Source organism: Battus philenor, unplaced genomic scaffold, assembly GCF_028537555.1.
Source record: "Battus philenor isolate CCGP_79_NKW_IND1 unplaced genomic scaffold, ilBatPhil1.0.hap1 SCAF_6, whole genome shotgun sequence".
NCBI lineage: Eukaryota > Metazoa > Arthropoda > Insecta > Lepidoptera > Papilionidae > Battus > Battus philenor.
In genome coordinates this window covers 6,821,256-6,843,870 of record NW_027181726.1, presented here as the reverse complement: position 1 = coordinate 6,843,870, position 22,615 = coordinate 6,821,256, and the positions used below count along the sequence as shown (strand labels likewise).

General features: G+C 33.5%; 1 protein-coding gene across 3 annotated transcripts in view; it reads left to right on the top strand.

The window, feature by feature from the left end:
* The window catches only part of rut (rutabaga), a 104,930-nt gene that overhangs the window by 57,718 nt on the left and 24,597 nt on the right, over positions 1 to 22,615 (top strand). For all 3 annotated transcript variants that reach the window (XM_068773970.1, XM_068773969.1, XM_068773968.1), the window contains exons 6-7: positions 11,164 to 11,275; positions 11,915 to 12,042. In XM_068773970.1, the coding sequence (XP_068630071.1) occupies positions 11,164 to 11,275; positions 11,915 to 12,042 (240 nt within the window). The remainder of the gene's footprint in view (positions 1 to 11,163; positions 11,276 to 11,914; positions 12,043 to 22,615) is intronic.

The following is a 22,615-nucleotide window of genomic DNA, read 5'->3' as shown; positions in this document are numbered from 1 at the left end:
GCTCGTTATAGCAAGCTACGAGCTGGCTCAGTTGCACTGAAACTTGAATTTTTAATTAAAGTTAGATGATAGCAATTAATATCGTAATGTCTGAAGACGAAGATCTTTGACCAATGTGTTTTGCCAGTGATGACATACAATTCGACGTGGTCGCTTACAATTGGTATGCAATAACCTCAAGAAGGCTCAAGGTTACCCAGAGAGCAATGCAGAAGACTATTATTGGTGATTTGCTGCAAGATCGAATCAGAAACGAGGACATCCGCAGAGGAACCAAAGTCACGGTAGTAGATTGAAGAATTGCTCATCTTATGTGGTAGTCGGTGGGGTATATCGCTCGTGCAGCCAACGGCCCGTGGAGTCGAAAGATTCTCGAGTCGCGACGTAGATACTTCACCCACTGTATGGACTGACGACATATTTAAGGTCATGGACAGTCTCTGTGTGCGAGCAGCGCAAGAGCGGTCATCGCGGCGATTTTTGATGGAAGCTTATGCCTTACAGCCTTCGTCTATCGGCTGAAAAGAAAAAGATTCATTGGCGGTATACTGGTGACATGTTTCCATTGCAAGATATTGTCTAAATAAGTATTTTTCAACCTTTTTTATACCACGCACATATATATTTTATATGTTAAGCGAAAATTTTAAACTCATATCCACTTTCGAAGTACCAATCTTTACAATCAAACACAGGTTTTTAGATCAATAATATCGACTGTATGTCGAGATCATTTTTGTGTCACACAGCATTAAAGATAAAAAAAAATCATAATTGGAATATGGATTACTAATGATAATATTATTATTTACGTTAATAATAATTATTAATTTAATTCTGAAATCAGACCTGCAATAAATATTGAGTAAGAAATACATATTAAAATAACAAATACATTATTTTCGTCTTCAAATTATATACATACATTGAGTGGTAATATGAATAATATATTCTGTGTTTACTAAGTATATAAAACGGGTGCTTGAATGTAATTCATGAGATTATTTTTTTTTTATTTTAAACGCCTTTTAACAAATAATTCGAGTAAGTTATAAATATTCATGTTATTTAGTGTTACAGTGTGACATGCCAAGAGAATTATGTGTCTATTTTTCAAAATTAAAAAAACCGGATTTAAAAGCTTGGCCATCATGGTCCTCACCGTGGCGTTGTCGTGTGTTCTCTTAGCACGGCAGTCTTAGTGATGGGGTTCGCTGTAGGGCCTTTTTCAGTTTCTCGCCATATCTTTCTCACCGAAGCATTTCACACGCAGACGCACGTTAAACGTGATTAAGAGCGTTCGATTATCTATCATAAGGTGTGCTTCTGAATCTTAACCTATTCAATCCGCCCTGGACCACAAGTTTCTACATCATCATTGTTTCGGCCGTAGGACATCCACGGCTGAACATAGAACTCAACAATAGCACCAGTTTGAAGGGACTTGCATCCAGCGTTTTACGATAACCTCGTGGAGGAGGGACGCCAGTCCATGGTCTACATTCTAAAACCTTAACGTTCCTCAGCAGTCATTTGTTCTGCGCACTAAGTCGCTAAATAGCCTATCCGCTGCTACTTCAACTTGCCAATCTTATGGCGATGACAGTTTCTTTCGTTCATCTGCCCATCTCCTCATTCCTGGTTTTCGTCAAGATCTTTCCATAGCATCTTGTATGGCATGGCAAAAGAATGTCAAATTTATTATTGCCGAGAAAAGTTCCTTGATTTGAGGCGTCCGGGGAATATTGTTCGGCGTTGAATCTTTGTTATTTTGTCGTTTTTCTGTGTAACTTATTTTCGTAATGTTACGTACGATATTTCCTTATTTTATACAAGCGATCATCTTATCGCCTGTTTTTGATTTCGACGTCATTTGGGAGCATTGTGTCCCTGCTAAAAATTCCTAAATGGCAAGTCTAATTACTAAATACCTTATGTAACAGAACTAAATAACGAACTAATAATCATCATCTTATATCTCAAGGGCGAAAAGTTTCTCAAAGGATTATATCATTTAATATTTTAAGTTACCCCACACTGTAATGCGCACAGTGTATCATTGCCCGAAAGAACACCGTATAAAAAATAGAAGTATTATTTTATTACCAAGTATTTTAACCTCCTTGAGGAATTAGAACAGGTGGATTTTATCGTCTGCCACATCATCGTCATATTATTTATTGAAATATTGCCAAAACTAAGACGATCCACCGATAAATATTTACTTTCACTGATCTCAATTTATATAAACTTAATTTGATCTCAATATAAAATTATTTTTTATGACTTGTTCGTCATGTTGGACGACAGCTGACTAGCAATTTTTCAAATAGAAGCAGAAATCTCTAGAGTACCAATCAATTTAAAATAAATGAAGTTTAAATGCTAAGAAGACGAATTTAACTATTTACAAAAATACAAATATACATATGAAATCGATTAAACTTTGCAAACATAGTTTTAATATGTGCACCAATAATGTAATAGATTATATATTTAAATATATCTGGTTAATTAGTACGCTATATTTTATTTTAATAGTGTAATATTTTAAATTCGCTTAAAACATTTTACTAATAAAATTTAAGTTAATATTTAATCTAATATCAAACTTAATTTCAATTGTTAAAACGATTTAGTAAAAAGTGTCCGAGTTGGACGGCCATTAGTTCACCGAGCACGTCTCAATCGAGTTAACGTTGTTGGAGCTGCCCCTAGAGGACGTTTCGTCGGCAGGAGGAAGTCTGGTACCGTTCATGATCCTTTTGGAACTGACTTCATTCATTACATACTTGATTGTCTGCCATGAATATCAGTGTATTTCTTGTTAAAAACTTGTTACACTACCGTATTAATAGCACAAAATGATTACGGAAACCGATGTTGAACGTTTGCGCACATGTTTTATAAGAAAATTTTCTTTACAATAATATCAAAAGCTTTCCAGTTGAAAAACTCACTACAATAGTTCGTGTGTTTTCATATCCCGAAGTTTAAAAGATCAGAGATACGCTGCCAATACAGAATTGAAAACATTTGTTGTTTTTGTTAAATTTATTCATACCGCTTTCTTTGAATGTTGTTTTTATTATGAAATGTTGATTTTAAATAATTTCATCTTATGTGTTGTAGTTTATAATCGCTAATGCTAACGGAACCACAGCATCGGACCTTAGGTGTGAGGACGGCGAGACGAGGGGACTTGTATCATCCTCTGCTCCGTGTTTCGGTGGCGTTGTATAGCATGCGCTACGAGGGTCAAACTGAAAGTTCTTAGAAAATCAAAAACTAAGCATTCTATCAAGTTATTAGTTTTATTATAACTTTTCAAAATAGCGTCCATTTACATCAATACATCGCTGCATTCGATGGAACCATTGAGAAAAGCACCTTGCCCACTCGGCCTTAGGGGTCTCTTCGACGGCGTTTTGAAACGCAGCCACTGCTACTTCGGCGTCCATAAAATGTTTTTCTCGAAGTTTTTCTTTTATTTTCGGGAATAAATAAAAATCGCAGGGTGCGAGGTCGGGGCTATACGGCGGGTGACCCAGTAATTCCACGTCTGAGGTCGCCAAATAGTCGATCGTTTGCCTGGCGGTGTGCGACGAGGCATTGTCGTGATGAATCTCTCGAACTTTTTCCAAGACAAGTGGCAAACAGTTGTTAGTGTACCACTCTGCATTAACCGTTTTCTGATCCTCTAAGACAACTGTCGCGTAATGACCTGTCTTTCCGAAGAACGAGGCCACCATCTTTTTTCCAACACTTCGACCTCTCTTCACTTTAGTTGGCAACTCTTCGGAAGGAAACACCCACTGAGCAGACTGTCTTTTGGTTTCCGGATCATAACAGTAAATCCAGCTTTCGTCACCCGTTAGTATGTCGAACACAGCATTTGAGTCACCTCCGTTAAATTTTTGGATCATTTCTCGGCACCAATCAACACGGCGGAAATTTTCTCGGCTTAAATTCATTCTGACGTGCACAGACAATTTTCAATTTGCCGCCAAATCGTAAAACAAATGACAAATGAATGAAATGTATACTCAATATTATTGGTAAAGAGTTCTATTTTCAAAATTTAAACTTATTTATTTAATATAATGCTTTTAAGTTGCCAGTTCTAAAAACTTTCACTTTGGCCCTCGTACAAATAAAATGATTTAAAAAAACTTTTTAACCTTTCCCTTTATTTAGGTACATTTTCTAAGGATAAATATTTACTCATCTATGAAAACTTTTTAGACAGTAATAATCAAATTCGCTATTCAATATACTTTATTGAGATGTTATAATCAGTATAGACCTAATAATTTTCACCTGTTTATTAAACCGGAATGAATTAGAACCAAGATGGATTACGTTTACAGACACGTGTATATCGTTTTGTTCAAACAAAAAAATATTGATTTTCCTGAAACGTTTCGAAAGTATTAAATTTAGTTTATTGATATTATCTTATAGCGTTACCAAAACCGCTGTTCTTTTTTCCTCAACCCCTCCTCCCCCACCTAGCGGCGCATACATGACGCGCGGTACAGTGGTTTTGACTGCATTCTCTGCAATAGGTATTATAGTATATACTTTAAGTAAATCTTATGTAATAACTTACAATTATTTCAAAATTAGGTAACATTTAAATTCTTATGTATTGCACAATTTTCATCATTATTTTCTAAGTAAACAAAAAACGTAAAAGAGAAAAAATAAAGTCGAATGCCGTCAGAATTTTGTGAATCCTGTAGTCAAATTATGAAGGTTTGCGATGTACACAAAATTCTTGCCCTTGTGTATAGTAAACAGAATTTTAACAATAGTATAATTTGGTTATAAATTATAACCAAATTTATGAAATACACTAATTAATAGAAATTCGTGTAAATTTTTAATAGATAAGGATATAGCTTTGACATCTCATGTTTAAAAATAAATTAAATAATTACTTAACTTTACAAACTGAATGTAAAATAATACTTGATAAATTAACTGTGATTAAAATGACCATCTGGCACATTAAGCGCTATCTACTGAACAAATTTAGAATAAATATTTACAAATGCGCAGCGTGTAAGCAGGTTATGGTATGTTTCATAGAAATCGGTTGAGCCGAATGTATCATTATATATTTATTTCCGGTGGAAGAAGGTAAATCTAGTTAATTAATAGAAAACATGTACGCGGGATTACGAGTACATAGATCTCTTATAGGGATTTCTGTAATATGCTTTGTCCTACAAAAGTCCGCTGTTCAGCATTTTATAATCCACAGGTAAACCATGTGTACTGCGATTTGTCAATTAATTGTCTCTACTTTTTAGAAACCAAAAACATTTGTAAAAGTACCGCTCATATTCTTTTTAACTTAAAAAACATTTTTGTCGTTGACTTACGCAATTATTATATTTTCCATTAATACATATTTAAAATACATTTATGCAATAAACTTATTATTAAGCAAACAATAAAGAGGAGGTACAGGATGCTTCCAATCGATTCTATTTCAAATCTATGGCTAATGCCTATGTCTAGCAAAGTTGTCGATAGAGGCTTGTTATTGTCTCCTATTTCTTTAAAATCCTGAAGTATTCTTTAACAGTAATTAATAGTAGATTCGCCGCATTCAAAAAAATTCTGAACAAATTTATTCTTGTTTATAAACGGTTAAGTAATATATGTAATTTAAAAAAATATATATATAGTTTGTGACAAAAGCAACTAGTATAGTTGAATGTGAACTTAAACATTATAAATCATTGTGGGGTGGATGTTTTTTTTTTAATATGGCCAGAGTATAATTTTATTAACAATAATTTTGATAATAATTTATTCGCAACAAGAATTACTTTGGGGCAACTCTTGTATTTGGATGTTAAGTATCGTTTAATGATTACTCGTGTACTTCAGTGTCTGGTAGATCAATCATCCTTAAAAAAAAGTAAAACAAAATAACATTCCTTGATAGAACAAATCTACATATATATTTATATATATGATCCTTTACGCGGTGTTGAATTTTGGATCGCAAGTCCAATTATAATTGGTACAGGACTGTTTTACGCAAACGCAATCAAGTTTTGCAAAGTAAGGTTATGCATCATGGATTCCGAAAGAACTCTTTTCACCGACTGATTTAAAACGCGAACAAATTGCGAGCACTGAAAATTACAGAGTAAAAAAAAAGTGAAAAAGGAAAAACAGTGTACTTTCAAATAGTGTTACAAGAGACCCTTGAATATGTTTCGCAATTACATTGAATTTTCAGTTGTAACAGCCACAACGCTTTATTTATTATAATAAGTTTTGTACACAAAAAATTATATCATGATATAAAAAATTATAATTCTTGTTATTATGCTTCTAAGAAACTTATTGCCTGCTTAAGATATAATTTACTAAAATTACCACAATTTTTTTTAATTTAGTAGAGATCCTTGTGTTAGTTATACCTTTCTTGGATTTTCAATTACTTTATTTTTTTTCACCTAAAAATAATCATTTTCACATTTGATACAAAATAAATGCAGCTGCCAAATCGAATTTCTCCAGTGATAATTAGCAAATTTTTTTTTTATAATTACGATGAAATTATGATAATTATTCTATGAATATCATCAGATTTCATTTAAACTGTTTAAACAATAACAAAATTATAAATACCTAAAGTAATTAATTGAAACTCAAAATATTTTATTACCCAAACTTCCGTTTTATTTACGAGACTGTAATGAAAACTGTAATGAAAGTGTCGTTAAAGGTTTAAACACAGTTTAAGTTCCATTAAAGTAATTTTACGGTATAACTCGAGATGTTTACCAACCTGTTCTGGAAAAAAAACCGAGACAAACTACGTTTTTAAAATCTTTATTAAATTAATGAATCAACTAAAGTATGCTCTCTAAAAATATTGTTTTTGTTACATTTATAAATGAATAATAATACAAGAGATCTTTTATAACTTTACTTATATTTTAAAACATTTGGATGACAAATGAGTTCCTTTATCTACTAAATAACATTAAAAAAAAAAAAAAAAAACTATTGACGCCTCACCTACACATCAGTTTGACCCAGGTCTCAATTACATAAAAATTATACACGTGAACTAACGCTTCTTTTCGCTATTGTATAGATAAATCATTGCTTCACCTTGATGACTAATTATATGTATGGTACATGTATTGAAAAACGTTTACAAATTATACGCCCTTATTATTTTGTGCACGTTTTCTTTGATTGAAATTTACGTTTGCAGTCGCCGGCGGTCAATACATTTGAACAGTAATATATTTGCAATTCTTATGATTGAAGTCGCATCATAATCTGTTTTAGATGCATGCTATAAGTTTATTTTATTTTCATTATGAAACGATAAGTTTATGGAGTTATTACCTATATTTTAAAATTCTGGTGTATTTTAATCACATGACAATAGTTATATCACAAATCTAAATAAAATATTATACAAATTTGTTTCTATTTCTTTACTCAATTATTACACATTTTCATATTAGAAAGGTTTTCTGTAGTTTCATATAACAGACCTTTTTTCGCCTTTTTAATTTAAAAGTTTAGGTACAGAATAAAATAATTTCACCACACTGTCTTTATCGCTATGTTAATCTCATGTGCGTCGTAACAAAGGAGGTTACGTACACAGAATCGGGGTAATGGGATAAGTAATGTGTAGTCTGGAATTTGGCCTTACAATATTGACGTCTTTTTGTTTACTTACCGTCAACAATTGTGTTTGTTTCTACGACTACTTTTATATTTAATGCAATCAGATTTCTTTTCTTATTAATAATAAATAAAAAAGGGCCTCTCTGCCGGTAGTGGTCCATTCGCGTCGAAAATTCCGTAAATAATTGTCCGTTGGTCTAGACGTGGGAATCGCAAAACTTCCTTCAACCGGTCAAATTAATTTTGACTTTTGGATTACAAACTATTTGATTGGTTACGGGGTAAGCTAGGTCAGCAGACAATGATGATTCATTTCATTTTAACGCAGCCGAACTGAGTGAACAACGCGAAACAAAGCGAGTTATGTTTTATTGCATTTTATAATTCCAAGGATAATTACAGCAGATTAATTAGCCTATTTATATGTTAGACTTGTAACTGACACTTGCTAACACTCTGTTAGTCTCAATATTTTTAATATAAAAAGGATTACATGTATAATAGCTGAAAATGAATTTATCTATGAAAATTTAGGGGCAATATAAAACAATCAGAAATGTTTAAAGCTCAGCTTTCAGAGTAACAATTAATTATTCGTCGTTGATCTTGAGAAGAACGCGTCACTTGGCAGAGGTCCAACTCACGCTGGATCAGTCAACTGTATTATGTGATTCATTTTAAAACTATACACATTATTTCTGTTCTCGGAAATCGACTAATCTTTAACTGAGAGAATTAATAATGTATAATAAAACTTAGTAACTTTACTTTTTTACTTAGCAAAAAAAGTAAATTTCAAGAAGCGTTTATTAGAATTTTTTTACGTTATCCTTAGTAAATTTTCATAATATTATTTTTGTAAATAATATCCTGTTATTGGTTCGATAATCATTAAAAAATGAAATATATTATAACTTATATTAACTTTAGAGGCTGCCCAGCGTAATGTTCAAGTGTAAAATAAAAAGTAAAAAAAAAATAAGTTCCAAATTTAAATGCATATGTTTATAATAATAACAAAATAAATTCTCACCTGTTTTTCTAATGAGTCCCATTGTTTGTAATTCAATGCAGGTCTGGTACGCAGCAGCCTTCGGCGTTTCTCTCCACTATTTAATTGGATAGTCTCTCAGAGCTTTGCTTTTGCACCTGCACTATAAATTACAACAGCCATGTTACCTAACAGTTACAAATGTATTTTAACTTGAAAACTGAAACTAATGTAACATTTTTTTGTTGTAATGTGAATTAATATAATGAATACTCATTGCTTTAAGACAAGAGTTAACGTGTAATGTGTATTACCAGTGATAACTTACGGATCCAAGGTCTGGTCTCTCACTCTTTGCTTAATTGATAAGCTTGCAGTCTCTCAATTAACCAAGGAAAAGGCTACGCTCGTACTTTGCCTATGGGATCGAATCGGAAACCTAAAGACAAACGTATGGAACCAACATTGCAAAACAGATTGGCAAGTTGAAGTGTGGGTGGCCACATAGACCATAGATGTCTGCTGGTGCCTTAAGGGGTAAACACTACGAAACGGCATGCAAAGATTAGGATATCCACCTTCAAATTAAACAGGCGACCTTACTAAAGTCGTCGTAAGATGCTGGATGCTGGGCGCTCAAGCCGTCCTATTGAAACTCTTTGGAGGAGGCCTATATCCAGCTATGGTCATCTTACGCCTGATATGATGATATCGATCCTTATATCAGAGTGAGAGTGTATACGACCCATTGACATATCAGGTGAGTTGATGTTCAAACGCCGACAAGTAAACATTACAAAAAAAATAACGAACACAAGTACAGTTATTTTTAGATAGACTGTAATTTCATGTTATTGTCGATTGTAAACGAGCAACAAAATTATGTGATTATTCTTATACCGCCTGTATTTCTATTCCAATAATAGAAAGTGTTATTTGTATCAAAAAAATTATTCGGTTTCATTCGTCATCTAATACTTTGTATTATATCGTAATTATAACACGCCTTGTACAAGGCATAATACGAGGGAAAAGTGTTAGCATGAGTTATAATAATGTATCTCTAACTTACTGCTATACATTTCTAGATCTATAAATTCCTTGTATATCTTGTACCATATAAAAGTAATTTATAAACCTGAATAGTAGTTAGCACCATTATTCGTATTAACACTAACTATTTTTATGAAAAGCAAAATAATATAACAGTATTCGAAAAATGTAATGAACAGCTATCGTTTAAATTTGTACTAAAAATAAACAGCTGAAAATATAAGCTGGAGCGCTGAGTAGTTAATTGCGCTAACATGGGGGCTAATGACATAGCGCACCGCATAACGCATCCTTCCGCGTTCCGTATTAACATTTCCGATTGTAATTAGGTGCGAAACGCAATTGCACCCGGAAACCTGACTCATTTGTTTGAGCGATTTGATAGAAATTCTATATTAATTTGCACATACAATAGATATAAATTGTAACAGAAATAGGTATATTAATTGATTGCTGATTTTAAAAAAAGATGGTGGAACCAATGTCGTATCACGGTTTATAAGGTGCCGTAGCTAATATAATTATTGGGTTAATGAGACGTGTTACATCATGCTCCATGGTGACGATGCATAGAATTATATGACCGTATCACATGAGTATATTTTGACGAGGACAAAGGCTATATGTTGATTGCTATTGGCTGGTATGTCCAGCAGTGAATGCCTTACGGCTGAAACGATGAAGATGATTGGAAGCTTAACCAAGTGGCAGAGAAGTAAAGGCGTATTGCCTAGACCTCGCCAGTAACTACTCAGTTGCTATAAATTATTACACCGGGTATTTAACAGAAACACAAACATCTAGAACTATAACACTAACGTAACTACAATAGATTAAAAAAATATACGATTAAGAAAAATAGTACGAATAAGTCATAAAGTTATCCAAGAGGGCCATATCTCCACCAGATCAGTTACTATTTTATATATTAACATTAACAGCACTCTCAAAAGTGGCGGGAAGAAACTCCAATAATGTCATCATTATTAATAAAGGAAAACTTGTCTGTTCCGTGGCAGTATCGCGAGTATGCTATGTATATATTGTTATTAAAAAATTCCACCAGTAATTGCTATAATTAATAACATATATTGACAATTACCATCGTCAATTAATTTTCCGCGCTTTATGATAATACTAAAATAGAAGCAATGAGTTTAGTTGGCTTCGTCGTTAATCTCAGGAAAGCGGCGTTCGCGTAGCAACGTACTTTCTGGCCGTGGGCGGTTAGAGGGCGGGAAGAGGTTCCAGGTGTTCTTAAGCATTTTCCGAGCGTTTAAGAATTTTTATAACTAACAAACAACGCATTTATACGCGTGTAATGTGTACGAATTAACCTTACCATTTCGAGTACATTGAATCTTGTTGCATATGAATACTATAAGTACTTCGACGTCACTGAACTGAATGATAAATGACTGTGTTTTGTTTCGTTGCAGTATCCTTTTCGCAGACATCGTGGGTTTTACTGTGCTCGCATCGCAATGCAGCGCGCAAGAGTTGGTTCGTCTCCTTAACGAGTTGTTTGGCCGATTTGATCAGCTGGCGAACGTATGTATTAATTTCATAGTTACAAGTAAAAGTCTTATGTATATGTAACATCACTCTTTTATATAAGAGTGCGTGCACTTAATAACCACCGGAGTGTTTATGTTGACAAACAGTATCTAAAATTAATGCACAAACTGTGAATTGTATGAGATTGTTCCCGGGAACCTTACCCGCGACCTACTATCACAAGTCCAGTCCTCTATCGTTGAGCTTTCACTGCTACAAATTCAACTTACGTTACGGAAATCGCTCAACAAAACAGAGGAATGGAAATTGTCTTAATATTATGACTGACAAACACATGATATTAAATAAACGTAATATATGAGAGATTTCCATTTATGTACCGAGTCATCACGAAATCTCCCAAATCTTTAAGCTAAGAAACTCGGGAAATTCGGTAGAAATATTACTTATGCCGGGTTGAGATCAGCTGATATGGAATTTATGAAATTTCACAAGCAAAAGGTGTTAAAGAAGCAGATAATTAGGCAGTTAGATAAAAAAAATTAATATTTATCTCTATATTTTATACCATGGAAAGCGGGCAAAGGAACAGGTGGTATTTGATATACATGTAACGTATTTTAATATATACATTACTTTAACGTTTAATAAACTAGTTTCTATCTGGTGAAGGACAACCACTGTCTCCGTATCAAGATCCTCGGCGACTGTTACTACTGCGTGTCCGGGCTGCCTGAACCGCGCTCTGACCACGCGCGCTGCACCGTTGAGATGGGACTCGACATGATAGACGCAATCGCGTGAGTACAGATCCTTATTATTTATTTTACTACCTTCACAATTACTTAAACATTGTCAGACTTAATAGTTTTCAGTATTCTTTGTCAGTATGTAAAATTTGAGGCTAATGCAAATAAACATTACATACTGACGATATCAGACAGCAAAGTGTAGGTCGTTAAAAAAAGAATGGGAGCCGCAGCCGCGAGTTTTTATGCTAGATCGACGGAACGAAGCGATACTCAACCCCTCTATCGTGCATGCGTAAGGCGCGGTACAGCGGATTCGGTAACACTATACCAAAAATTTTACCCAAGGATGCTTTAATAATAAATTGAATTTAAATATGTATATTAATTAAGGATTTTATATATTATAAATTGTAATGACCTGTCCCATAAATACGATATCGGAGTGCGATAAGTCCCCAATAGCGAGGGCCAAATAAAAATGAAATAATGATGTGAAGTTCCAATTACATCCTGCTATTGCTCTTCTCAGTATATGCATATATCCAAACAGATAAACATAAATAGATGTAACATAAAAAGAAGAGACAATGCATACATATTACTAAATGCTACGGGAATACTAGAGGGTAAAGCTTTCGAATCGACTTTTTAAAAAGTACCTTATATCGTATGAGAGGCGGCAGGCTACACCTATAGCTTTATGTTAATACAAATTGAGTTTGAATTCCGCACGTTTCTACTGATATCCATTTGAATGCTCCATATCCAAGGCTTAAATACTGAAGAATTACATCGCTGGCCTTATTGAAATAAAACTGATGCAGATATGACGATTTAATATTTTTCATTCAGCATTTCCTTTAGCTGATACAAAGTGTGAAAATGCGTGTTTTAGATAGTTATTTTGATTTCTTATATTTTTTTATTTTGATTTCGATATAAAGGAGAATATGTTAATTAATTGATACTTCCATCTGAAAGTACCCAGACGTCCACGCATAAGGTAGACAGAAGGTATTGGTAAGGTCGTCGGAAGACGCAGGTTTCAGACTACTTTCAACAGCCGTTTCCACTATAGGCCCGAAAATCTATATCTACATCTTACACCTGCAGCTATGTAATGTTCCCACTGAAGTGTTTCAGAAACATTCTCTTAGAGAGAGATTCTGGACTGTAATGTACTGCGCAGATTCAGGACAGATTAGATCAGTGAATGTAACATCTTTTAGATTCTGTATCCAGGCTTATACTGGTTTTCTTTACAATGTTATCTGTCACAGTTGATAAACAGTGTAATGTAATTCATATAAACTGTGCGCCTTCCGGGAAATAAATCCTCAACTTATGATCGTATTCTTAACCACTAGGCTGCTACGAATTCAAATGTGGTAATTTGTATTTCAAGAAAAGACGGTTCGTAAGTTGACATACTTAAGTAAAAGAAAACGTGTTTTTGTACATTTATTCTCATGAGAGCGACCGCGTCCGTACCCTGCGTTTAATTCAAGGTTAGGCTTTATGGAGTGAAATAAATTATCCATTATTTTATTTCGTTTTATAAAAATTAAGTCTTTATTTGAATGCGAAAAAGTAATTTCTGCACAGAAGCGATCTCATGTGGGGCGCATCGGTGCGAATCACGATATGCCCTTATCGGAACGACGGCGACGAACTGTCCTGGTAAATAGTTTTATTGTCACGACACACCCATACTCGGTGTCCTGAATAGGTTCTGTAGTCATAATAACCTATTTTATTTTTTATTTGCCAATAGCTCTTTCATAAACGTTGTTAAATTCAAAATAAATTCGATCCACAGAATGATAATAACATAATATATCATTTCAAATATATGTTTATTTTTATACTTTCTCTATGTTTCGCTGCTCCGTCCGACTTACTACTGTCAACTGACTTGCAGCAATTCAAGAATAAAAATATCTGAAGCGTATTAAAAAGTTATAATTTTTACTACCATAGGATTCGACACAAAATTTATGTAAATTTTATGAAATTTCGACTACTCACGAACAATGTAAGAAAACTTCGTGAAAAACGACTCGACGTGTCTCATATGATATGTGACATCCGCAGAGGGATAGCCTGGTAGATTACGGTTACTGTCAGATAGAGATTTGTGTCCCAACAGCGAATACATGAAGTTAGGAAGGTATTATATATTATTTACTAGGATCAAATGCTTCTATATCAATAATAATCTTATTAAATAGTTTATTTAAAATCAAATTAATTTGGCTCTGGTTCAAAGTTCAAAGTAAAGAAAAATATAAATAGGAATAGAAATCTAACATTCCTATAAATAACTGCATGCTTAAATAATTTAAATGTACCTGTTGATATCAAGATAAATATATAATCTTAACATATATTAATTACTTAATCAAAATGAATAACATCGTAACCTTTTAATTTTTATTGAAACCTAAGATTTATCGAAAGACGACATCACAAAACATCGAAAAACTTCTCAATAGCAAAGTAATGATTCCAGTTCAACTTGTAGATGTTAGCGGACTGGAAGAATTCTATAGAAAGACGTCACTAACTGTTAAAGACAGTTCTGAAAGTACTTTAGAGATCAAACAAATCCCGCTTTTATATTACGACAGACTTTTTTTTTGCTTTGTAAGTAACGAAAATTGATTGTAATGAAAATGGAGCTCTTTTTGTGAATAAGTTATTGTTGTCAAAATCCTTTATTTACACAAGTACTTCTTTCATTTTAGCAAAGTGAAAAGACGGGGTAAAGAAGCCGGAACATTCTTGTCTACAATGTACTTTTCTTTAAAACTAGTATTATCCTTGGCTATACGAATAGTTATTGCTGTTCATTATTCATGAAAATATAAAGAGGATTCATACATTTCATAGGCCTCCTTCATTGATTTTTACTAAGACCGGTTGGACGCCACCTGCATCCAACATCTCCTGATGACCGTCACAAAGTCGTCTACCTCGAGTGATGAGTGGAACATCTTTCGCTGCACTTGTTCCGTGGTCTCTACTTCAGAACATTCAGGCCCTAGCAGCCATCTGTTCTGCTCGCTATTTGGCCTGCCCACTGCTAATTTAACTTGATATTCCATTCCGCGCAGTCATATACTTTACTTTTGTTAATGCTCTTAAAAATATGACCGTAGTTCACGAGCAGAAATTCTTCATATTAAATCGAGATGTTTCTCATAATTTTACTAATATATAGGTATAGCTAGAAGTAAAAGATGTTGCCTGCGTCAATGTTTTCATTCAATTATGCCAGGAGAGTTTCGCCGCATAAAAGGATAGTGGAGTTTGCAAATTAGTAGTACATCACTTCTTAATATTAAGAAAGAGAATTAGTTCATTTATTTTACATTCTTGAAAAGTCCTTTCATTTATTAGTATAGTATATATAAAAGCGGCTCGGCACATTATTTCCTAGCTATTATTAATTTCTTAACATCGCAAATTTCCTTATTCATGTTTAATTATATTTGCTTTATCTATTGTATATATTAATGATCAATAACAATACCCTTCCTTCTATCTTTTCCTGTTTACAATCTGTGTCGTCACATTATAAAGTTACCATATTCTTGAAAGGCTTCCACGGTAACAACCTTTTAGCTATACTAGGATAAAATATGTTATTTGGTGTACAATATATAAATCTAACCAAACTGTGTGTAGAACAAACAGCGGTAGGCAATCAACACTTAAGAAGACCGCAGACCGCAAACCTCCAGACCGTTATGCCACCAACACTCGTTTCCTATTTGCGAGACTACATGAGATTCATACTTATTACGTTTTATAAACAGGATCACGGTCTTTAGACTGAAAGTAATTTCAATATTTTTTTTGTTTAAAAAATAATTAAACTTAAATATATCATGTGTGAATATTTTTTATATCTTCTTTTGTTTCTGAAGATGTTAATGCTGTCAGCCCTAAGGCTTTTACAGCTTCATCGGTACTGAGTTCACGGAGCGGAAAAAATATAATTCACACTTTGTGCGTCAATTATATAGGGTTGCTACTGCTCTCGTACAAGTTTCCAGAGGATGGACAGCGGCGTACTCTGCGTACCACATTATCACACAGTGCTCGCCAACCCGCCTGCCAAGCGTGGCGATTATGGGATATCCCCTATAGGTTTTTTTATGGAAAGCAAATGTTTTGTACCGAGCATCTATGTGTTGAAACGACGACGAATCGATTGACATTTTAAATGTGGAATACTCGCGGTCTTTATTTGTTTTAAATGCCAAGTATATTTAATTTAATTTTGATTTCTGCAAAAGTTTTAATTGTTTTGGCAGAAAAAAACGGTTGACGACGAAAGATTTCTTGTCAATTATTCACTATTATTTTCCGATCATTTGTTGCTTTTTTACGTTTTGATAAGAATGTAAGATGAGACCTATTTGACGAAAATTAGAATCGAATTGAGGTCTTCTATAATAGCATCTTTATATTTAAGATAAAGCAACAAAGTTAAACTCACTCTGTTTTAAGAGAAGCCCACAACAGTCAGTTTTTTTTTGTGATTACTTCCATAATTATCCTTAATACAGTAGATGGCCCCTTAATTTATTCTTAATCTTTATTATCACCCAAAAATCCTTTACGGTGTAAAAAGTGTTATTTCTGAGTTTTTGTTTTACAAACTTCGACATTATACTGAAGTTAAAAAACCACAAGAAGTTGCCCATAAGAAAGCTACAAATTTTTTGCAAGAAATTTATCTTAATTGACTTACTGCTAACCTCATGTACATCACTATTTTTGTCCTTGTAAAACTGAATTGTTTTCCATGTAAACTTGTTAAAATAAGCCTTTTAAAAAATTACTGGTTATTAATAGTACAGAGTTGTAAAGCTAGAAGGGTTTGAAGTACTACCCGATTTGAAACAAAACATCTCTGCAATTATTTTATATTATAACCGTAATACTCCAAGTATTTGCATTTTTATTGACGTAGAGTACTGTTTTTAACGATTATTTTCTACAATATTATGGCGTTAAATGGTAGTACGTATATTTGTAAATACGTAAGGTATCGATTTACATACACACATACCAATTAAGTTTTTTTTGTAACGATTTCTTGTCTATGTTTAATCACCAACACTGATGGGAAGGGATGACGTGGTTGAAGATGAAACACGCAGGCTCAATATATTCCTATCTGACCCTGAAGTAACCTGGGTTATGAATGGTCGAAGGTCGTTCCATACTCTGGCTTTGCAGACCATAAACAATGAATCGGAACGCTTGAGACGCCTCCAAGGTAACTCCACAACGGTAGTAGGCAGACTTCTTACTCGTCCTATATGGTAGGATAAGGTCCTGTATCTCCGCAGCGCATTCCCCAAAACAAATCCTAAAATACATTACTCGATGTTGACTAAAGAAAGGGGCCCAATTACTGGTAACAACACTATTCACTAAAACCATGTGAGTTGATAGCCCAATTAATATCTCTTTTCTCCAAAAGAAAACCAGACATTTATTTTGCCTTTTGTTGTCACATTAACGCTGGCAAATGACGTGTATACATCTGTGTTTATGATGTACGGTAAACTTTTCTTTACATTTATAGCAGTACTAAATGTTAATTGCTGTAAGAATGTGAGTTAGAAGTTATGTCAAATTATATTGCGCGGCTGTTAAGTAATTTAATTGCGGTGAGATGAGCATTAAAAAAATAACAGTACGAAGTTCCATAAGATTCTGTTAGTGTTGGTTTGAACTGATAAATTAAAGTTTAGCTTGACGCATCATTTCAAAAATAGACTCAACGACGAACACGGCATTACTTTGTGGGTAATGCCTAGTAAGTTATCTTTTTTCTTTTATGTATATATTATCCGTAGAATTTGTTATAATCGTCGGTAAATTTGTTACAAAAATTATAAATTGCATCTGGAGTATATTTTGTAATTATTACAAAAGATGGACAAACATGATGGTAATGTAAATCATAAAATGAATTGTTTTTTTTAGCTATTTCGTCAGTATGTTTAGAGAGGAAAGACCAAGCAACAAATTAATAAAAGAATGAGATTTTCTAATAAACTGCGTTACGCGTTATAGTGTTTCTCAATTTAAATAATTTTTTTACAAAACTTTATAAATTATAAATATAAGTCAAGTACAACATACTAAAGCGTGGAGAAATTTTTTTAGACATTTATTGATTAGTATTGCCTATATCAGGTACGAACAACACGCGGCACGCGGGCCGCCAAGCATTTCTAAAATTGGATTTATTTTTTTAACTTCTTCTTATTAATGTTTTAAAAAAAATAATTTTATTAAGATGATAGTTAGTACATACTATTCCTATACAATTTATTAGTGACTTGTCGGCGATCTGTACAAACATGCAATACAAATATAAGTCGTGTTTTTTTTTGCATATGAAAAATTTGCTTTTTATTTAATTTCACTTTTTTTATTCTAATGTTTACTATAAATATTTTTTTGGAAATTATTAATAAGTGTTACTTTGTACGTTTCATGCTAAACATGTTTAAAATTAATCTGTTGATTAAAAAAGTTGCTCACGCCTGGCCTATGTCAAGTTATCATTGTGTAATATAAAAATCTCTTGTAAATAACTTATAAAGAACCACTAGAACTGTTATAAAAGCCAATTGTTGTGTAAATATCACGTTTAATACGGTTGAAGTGAATAACAATATATGAAGTTTCTACATCAGCCGCCTCCACATTGTTCGCCTGCTCCGTAACTTGCAAACTATTTGTTGCCTGCAAATGTTAAGAGAACTTAATTATTTTAAACATGTCCTGAATCAACATAAACTTGAAAAATAAACACATAAATTCCCTTGAATGTTAAGACTCACTGATTTTTACATCTCCGAAGTAATTATCTTTAATTACGGATATATGAAAAAAATTTTAAGTTTTATTAAAAAATATCGTTGAATTTTTTTCATGGTTCTTCAAAAACTATCATGTCCGTCTGTTTACATTATAAATAATTAAAACTCACTGAAGTATTTCAATTGTTTTTGTTTTTTTTATATTTTTGTCTCGCACGACAAAAACATTTTAATATATTACTTCGAAATGACAATTAATATTACGTATATATTTGATTGCTCAGCGGTAGAGTCCTAAGACTTACGATCGTAGGTCGCAGGTTCGATTTCCGGAATACAACCTCATCCTCTGCCCATTTACAAGTTTCCTGAGAATGGGCATCAACCTCCTCTGCGTACAATCCAGCCTACCAAGCGTGGTTGTTATGGTAGATTCTTCTATAATTGATATCTTTGGCGGAGGCTTACGCCATGCGGTGGTTGTCTTTTGGATGAAACGACATAAATGAAGATTAAAACCTTTTTTTAAGAATTGCCTTGTAATGAAATTTAAGCTTCGTGGTTCCGATGTAGTATTGGCTCGTAATATTTAAAGAATTATTATATATTATAAATTTCCTATCAGCCAACATGAATAGAACACCGAAACAAACAAACTCACGCACATGCTTCATGTTGTAATTTGAATCATAGTAGCGTGTTGTTAACGACTTTCCTATACAGTTCTGTAGTTCTCGTACGTGACTAATTTATTTGTTGCTGACGTACGGCAATGGGGTACGTCTAGAGCGAAGTTAATGTGTTCTACCAGAGTAATAAAGTGGAAATAACAACCAGAGAGCAATAAATTCTGCACAGCTATAAAACTATGAGGACAAATGATAATTGAATATGAATTTGTTTTAAAATTATATATTAGCTTAACAAAATTATTTTGATTTACTGCATTATATCAATTTATTAATGTTATTTCTGTACAATGAATAAAATAAAATTAGCCCTTATTTCTACTACACAGTAGTAGTCGCCTCTATCACAGGCCTATCCTAAACCTCTCCATCTATCAAGCTCCTGTGCCTCACGTATCCATAAGGATCCTCGTTTCTGGTTAAACGCTTCGTTTCACCTTTATTTGGTCGTCCTTTACTTCTTTTCGTGTTTCTTTTCGCTTATTAGCCGTTTTGGCCATCGGTCGTTGAAGAAGCCATACTTTTATACAACAGTCATACAAAAATGACATGTCTCCCGTAATTAACGACGAAGATTCACGATGGTTGTTTACGATATTCCCTCAAAGCATAAAATTAATTACAGATTAATTAATTCTTAATTAATGCTTTAATTAAAATTAACTTCAAACATTGATCACATGTATACATACATACGTTAAAATTCATGAAAAAATTACGATCGTTAACATCATTAAAAAGAATGTCTTAGAAAATTAACTAGTGAATTACATTATAGGAACTGTATTAAAACCAAATAAAATCATTTACGAAGAAAGGTAAGTAACAAATTCTGTTATCTGATATGTACTGATTGTTTTGTTTACCTTAAGAATAGCGAAATCCGATCGTAATGAAGGTAGCTTTTACTTTATGTTTATGTGTGTTAACGTAGAATTTGTTATTTATGGCATGAATTTATTTTCAAAAGCAGTCTCGACATGTTTGTTTAATATGTATAAAATTTTATAGTTTTTCAATAATTTTAATAATTTAATAACACAGTTGTTTTATTAAGGGCTTTTGTAAAAGATTTTGGTCCAAAAATGCAGAGAAATGCAACAAGATGTTTTTCTTTGTTTCGTAGACTATGAAAAGGCATTTGATCGAGTACTTCATGATCGAATGTTTGACATACTACAGGACATTGGCCTTGACGACAAAGACATCAGATTCATCAAAAACTTGTATTAGAATCAACAGGCCCCTATAAGAGTAGACGGAGAAGAAACCAACGCTGTTGCTGTTCAAAAAGGGGTAAGACAGGGATGCATTTTATCACCTCTCCTCTTCAACCTCTACTCAGAAGACATAATAACAAAGGCTCTTTACAACCTTAACTAAACGGCCGCAATATTAACAACTTACGTTACGCCGATGATACAGTCTTGATAGCATCTACAGCGGCTGATCTTCAAAAAATGGTTGAAACCTTGGAGGTACACAGCAGCGAAGCTGGTCTCAAAATGAACGTTAAGAAGACGAAATTTATGGTCATTTCTAACGCATCTGACACCACCACGAACATCACGGTATCAGGCCAAAATCTGGAAATGGTTCAAAAGTACAAATATCTGGGTACATGGCTTTACGAAGATTGGAATAGCGACTTAGAAATAAAGACGCGAATTGAAATTGCACGTGGCGCTTTCAACGCAATGAAGAAAGTGCTATGTAGTCGCAGCATCAACATCAAGCCGTGAACCCGTTTGCTTCACTGTTACATCTGGCCTATTATACTGTACGGAAGTGAGGCCTGGACCATAAAGGAAGACCTTCGTAAGCGTATAGAGGCTTTCGAAATGTGGACATATAGACGCATGCTGTTCATAAGCTGGACTCAGAAGGTGACCAACGTCGAAGTTCTGAAACGAATCGGCCATATACGCGCACTAATGCTCACAGTAAAACGAAGGAAAATCGCTTACTTGGGACACGTTCTTCGACACCAACGATACAATCTCCTTCAACTTATCATGATTGGGAAAGGTCGCTGGTAAAAGGAAGGTTGGTAGGAGAAAGAAGTCGTGGCTTCGTAACATTAGAGAGTGGACCGGAATCGTCAGCGCTGCTGAGCTATTACGCAGAACCAAAAATAAGGAAGAGAGCAGGAAGCTGATAGCCAACCTCCACTAGTTGGAGAGGCACTTCAAGAAGAAGAAAAAGTAAAAGATTTTATTCCATAATAAAATCTTAATACAATTTTGAACAACTTACGATAAAAAAAATATCTATTTATATACATATGCAGACAACCTCTGACCAGTCTTATTGGAAATGCACGTCCTACGACTAAAATGATGATGACTTGTCAAGTTACTTAAAATTAAGCGCCTTTACTAAGACAAACAGTTACTTTCAATCACCAAGAATATACATACATGATATTAGATAAAAATTCTGAATGCCTATTAAAGTTGATGTGTACAGTATAAGAAGCAAATTTTTAACACATCGGACATTTTTGTGTCCTGCTTTGTATGTCGTCGGTATATTATAGTTCACTTTAGCACGAAACCGTCCAGTGGAAAGACCTCGAAACTTTTGAATTTTCTGAACTAATAGCAATGATATTGTTTGTCTCAAGATGGCTAGCACAGATGCAATGCTGCTTAGGACTTTAGTTAACACACATCGTTATTACTGACAATTATTTCTGTTAATATATGTTGCTATTAAACAAAATGTTGCGATCAAGTGAGAGCTATTAACACATCCACAATACACGTATCTGTTCCTTCTTAATAATGAGTAAAGTGAAATTAAGGAATAATCAAGATGATATAATTAATCATAAACTACTTACAATTTTGACACGAACACAATAGCAACGGTTATATAACTAGCTATATCATCCGAATTCAAATCGGCGTTCGAATGTAAAGAGTACGCAAGATATGCGCAAGAAATAAACTCAAAAATGTACTGTGGTCGCAGTTGCCAGTAACACGTAAGCTCACGTTAACGCTACAAAAACGTATTTTTATTTATTGAACCCTCTTCATACAGGGTTAAGCGAAGTATCACACGGATCACGGG